Here is a 5000-nt window from a genome sequence, read left to right as displayed (position 1 = left end):
TGGGGGTAACCATGCATTTTTGAGAGATAATTAAGCTTCAATTTGAGAAAGAACGCCTTACATTGCTTTGTATTTTAAAGCTTGTTACAAATATTATTCATGAATTATCTTTGAAAAATGGGTGGTTACCCACAATTTTCTTTTTGGATTTTAGTAACACTTGTTAAGATCTACATTTCCTGCATTATCATAAACCAGGGGAAAATACCTTTGAATTAGCAGGCACCGTCCTTAGAGCGAGATTCAATCGAGTGTCGTAAAACCAAAACCAAAGTTATTACTTTGGCCAATCAAAAAGGACGGAGACAATCCAGCAAACCAATCAAAATAATTACACGTAGCTGACACAAAGCGTGGGAAAATGTGCACGCGCGAGCCACGATTGGGTTTGGTTTCACTTTTTGATTGGTTGCAAAAGTGGCGCGAGAACTTTGAATCAATCACAGAGTGAAGTAGAGTAGTTTTCAATTGAGTGTCGAAAGTAATTAGATAATTACTTTGGTTTATGTTTACTTCACTCAGTGATTGGTTCAAAGTTCTCGAGCCACTTTTTCAACCAATCAGAAGTGAAACTAAAACCAATCGCATGCACATTTTCCCGCGCTTTGTGTCGGCTACTTGTAGTTTCCTTTGAGTTTTGATTGGTTTACTGGATTGTCTCCTTCCTTTTTGATTGGCCAAAGTAATTACTTTGGTTTTGGTTTTACGACACTCATTCGAAAACCGCTCTAATGCAAAACCAAAGCATTTGCTAATTACTTTCGACACTCAATTGAAAACCACTCTAATTGTTGGCCTTTTGCAAGAATGACAATCCTACTTTAAAAACCACACGTGAATTAGTAGCACTGTTTGTGTATGCTCACCTTGGCAAACATAGAAAACAATTCTTTTAAAAGCTGCCCAATCGCCAGAGTCAACACCCAATAACTCAACACTTGGACTGGCTATCGAGGTGAACAAGAAGTCATGGTTAAAATAAATTAACAACTGCAAGAAATTAGTTCGGACCTAGGAAGGACAAATCGTGATGATATTTAATCGTCCGAGTGAGTGAAATCCCCGGGTTTTTTTAAAAAACGTTTTAGCTTTCAGTATGTTTAAAAATATTTATCGCAGTTTTTTTATAACGAGATATTAGGGACCTTTAGATTCTAGTACGAGATTTGACAGCCTGTTTTTAGCGAAAATACTTTAATCCCGGAGGATCAATCTTACTCTTTGTTAGCAGCATAGGTTCCTCAGTTATTCTTATTGCTGGTAACTAATCCTTTCCGTGATCGGAAAATGCCAAAACTACTACCGTGTTGGTAACTTTTTTTCTTGACAAGACTACATTTTTGCAAAACCTCGTACTAAAATGACGACGAAATCGCGTTTTTCCCGCCAAAATGACGCTGGTTTGCGCGCGCTCACTGTTGTTCTATGAGAAAATCCCGTACTCGTATCGTTTCGTCCCAGAATCTAAGGGCGCTTTCCATTTGACAGAACTGACTGACCAGACCGGGTGTTTGGAAGGTCTAACTCTACAATGCCTTCAAATCAACATACTTCGAGGATGATATATACTTCTACAGAAGAATGCGAGGGATTATCATGCAAGTGTTCCTTAATTTTTGCATTTTCTTGGCAAACTGACGGGTCTGGCCGGCCAGTTCTGATAAAAGGAAAGCGCTCTAAAGCTCTCTATTTGTCCAGGTTGTGAAAACGTCAATTATACACAACAGTCCTTCTCAGGACAACATACACCCCGGGCGATCAAATTCAATCAAGGTATTCAATAGGCCATACATGCTACAGTTGTTTGCTCAGTGACCTGGCCTATGGATGGCTGCGAGGCTATCGGTGACCTTGTATTGATACCGATCTCACTGCCTTTATCATGTAAATTGAGTTGTTGTAATTCTAATTAGTCTATATTAACATTTGAAAAGCTCAGAGAATTGTAACAAAACAGGGTCTCCAGCAGCCTCGCTTCCATTCTTATATAGGCCAGGTAACTTAGCCACAAATGTAAAATGGTCTATTCCTATTGTAGGTCTAAACCACTTTCAATGAATGTATTTGCATAGAGTTAGGGTTGCTTCATTCGACTGCTTGCTCCAGTCTGTGGCTGGTCAAATGAATTACCTCGGCTTTAGTTTCACATGACTGTAGATATGAAACTCAGTCTTGGATGACAAAATGATTACTGCAGTAAACGTAACAGCTTCATCGCCCCAGTCTTCTCGCGCGCAAGCGTCTCGGCCATCAAAATATTCGCTCCATCGCCCAAACAAGTGAGCTTGCTATCACGCTACATAATCAGCATTGCCAAAATAACATAAAAACAAGGCACTGCGCAAGCCTGCTCATAAGGATAACATTATTATTGCTGTTTACAGTGGTAGACACAGGGGCGGATCAAGGATTTTTCTCAGAAGGGGGTGTACCCCTAAGAAATGATTTAACTGAAGGGTGACGTAAACAGATTTCCAAAGCGAACAACGAAGATGAAGGCTTATAACTAGGCAGTAACATAATGTGAACCGCTAAAAATACATAGCCAACGATGCAGCAGATTTTGTACAACAGGAATACTCCTTATTTTAGAAAGCCTCTGGTCATCTCGGGGGGGGGGGAGGGGGTGCACACCCCATGCACCCCTCCCCTAGATCCGCCCCTGTACACAGCTGACCTTATGATAACATTTTTTGTTGGGAGGGTCATGAATTATTAATAGCCTTAAGGGCAAAATCCAAAGCTAACAGTTCAAAGAAAGATGGTGATACTTACCACATCTGAAAATGTACACTGATAGCTGTCTGTGCGCTAAAAAAGATAAGAACTCGTCACTTAAGTCAGGCCTTAGCGCGTTCAGGACAAAAGAAGGTGAAAAGGAAGCTTTTTAATTAAGTCTCAAACATTTTGGGCCTAAATCGTATAACTTCGGGCATTACAGCGTTCACTAGTAAACATTTTGTGGAAAAGGTGGTCGGCAATTTATTACCAAATTGGCTTTTACTACAATCCACGCTTTTTTTAACAGTAGCGTGTAAAAACCGGGTCTCTGCTTAAGAGTGGGGCAAAAGGAAAGGCTACAGTCCATGATTTTATTTGACTTCATTCTCTGCCCGTGTGACAAAGTGGCTACTAACGTACCAATAAAAAAAGAAACAAATCTCGAAAAAGATTCTTCCATGGTGGTAAAAGTGACCAAGAACAAGAAAATCATGGAAAACGATACAATGACGGATTGATGCATGCTGTCTTTGATTATTGCTCAAACGCTCGCAGAGCCTTGATCAACGAGGTTAAACCCTTCCCCAGAGCTATCGCTCCTTTCACATCGAAATGAAATGCCTTAAACAGTTATCTAGACAAATTAAAAAAAACTCAATGGTATCTTTTTGAACCATTGCCCTCAAACCAAAGTTGTAAACGTTGTGCGAAACATAAGTGCCAACAGTTCCCCCCTGCTTTGCTAAGACAAAATTTGATTCGATTCAGGAGTGAAACGCGCCAGAATGACACTTCATCACACCTGTATTCTTTCTCTGTAAGTAATGTTACAATCATTTCTTGCGCAAAATTTACAGAGCCTCTTCACTCACGTGATGATCGGCCATTTGCTTTGCTAAAACAAAAGAAAATACTTGCACACAGGTGGTTGCCACGTGACGTCATCGCCGCCATGTTGGTGGACGAAAACAAAAGATCTCTCATTAGCTCCTTTTGTTCGTCACCAGCAATTGTACATAGCAGCATTGTTACCTGTGTCCCTAGAGATTGGTTGCAAACCACCTATTCTCAGAGAATAGGCCATTTCCGAGTTCATGTCTGCCTCCTCTTCAAAACGAGTCTAAGTGCGAAGTTTTTGTGATGGTAATTAGTTCTACCTTACATATGAATGAAAACTAATTTGCATAAGAAAAACTTCGCACTTAGACTCGCTGTGAAGAGGAGGTAGATATGAACTCGGAAATGGCCTATTGTGCATACGCTTTACAAGGGCCCTTTTGCGAGAGAGCATGCGGTTTACTCTGACCTTGTCTGAGCTGGAAGAATTAAAACCGCACAATTCATTTTCGTTATATCGAGTGTAGATCGCAAGAGACGTCAGAGGTCCAATGAAGAAAAAGTAGGTAGTCAGGTTCACCATAAAAGTCGCCCAGCCAAACTTCCTCCTGAAATTAATGAATTGTTTTTCAGTCATATCTTCAGTATAGATAATCAAATGGATTCCGAGAGCAATTTGAAATAAATAAACACGAGAAAATTGCACGACTTCGCGCGGACGGCGAGTGCCATTTGTAGTCTTTGAACAAAAACTGCCAGTGCTTATTTATTTCAAATTGTACGAGAGAAATCACGTGATTACGTATTAACAATATACATGAAAAATATTCGAGATGAGATTATCGTAATTAATCGGAAGAAACGCACACGTATCACGCAATCCCGTAAAAGTTGCGCCATCCGGGGCTCGTATTTGATTGGCCAGCATCTGAGAGTTTCTTTGATCATTGACCAATCAGAATGCTTGGTTTGTTACCTCTTTTTGCACTGTGTTTCCTCTTTTCTGCACTGTGTTATCTGGAAACTGCATTTCTCTTAGCTAATCAGAATGGAGAATTTTCCCATGTATATTTTAAGGCAGTAACGATGTGGGAGTGGCTGTGGATGGTTTTCAACCACGTGATGAGACCGCCATGTTAGTTCACAAAACAAAAGCAAATTATAATGAGTCAAATTCCTAAAATAACTTTTCCTCTATTCTTCTGTGCACCAACATGGCTGCTGTGACGACGGGTGAAAACCATGTATTGGAGCAAAGGAGCCAAAATAAACAACATAGTCTTTATTAGTTTCATTTCGCAGATTTGACCAGGATAAAGTTACTAGATGGAATTTCCTTCAATTAACTCTCAACCAAAAAGTGTTCAATTGATTTGTCAAACGGGGTTTTGATGAAAGAGCTCGAACTTTTTTTAAGAGCGCGAACACTGACACACAAGTGG

General features: G+C 40.1%; 1 protein-coding gene across 1 annotated transcript in view; it reads right to left on the bottom strand.

Annotated features, from left to right (window-relative positions):
• LOC138022958 (transient receptor potential cation channel subfamily A member 1-like) overlaps positions 1–5000 on the bottom strand; it is a 41281-nt gene that overhangs the window by 12726 nt on the left and 23555 nt on the right. Inside the window, exons 21-23 of the mRNA XM_068869981.1 lie at positions 4028–4166; positions 2776–2811; positions 867–947 (exon numbers count right to left, since the gene is read on the bottom strand). Of these exons, the coding sequence (XP_068726082.1) occupies positions 867–947; positions 2776–2811; positions 4028–4166 (256 nt within the window). The remainder of the gene's footprint in view (positions 1–866; positions 948–2775; positions 2812–4027; positions 4167–5000) is intronic.

The sequence above is a fragment of the Montipora capricornis genome, chromosome 11 (genome assembly GCF_036669925.1).
Source record: "Montipora capricornis isolate CH-2021 chromosome 11, ASM3666992v2, whole genome shotgun sequence".
In the NCBI taxonomy this organism is placed as follows: Eukaryota; Metazoa; Cnidaria; class Anthozoa; order Scleractinia; family Acroporidae; genus Montipora; species Montipora capricornis.
This window is presented reverse-complemented; position numbering and strand designations above follow the sequence as displayed.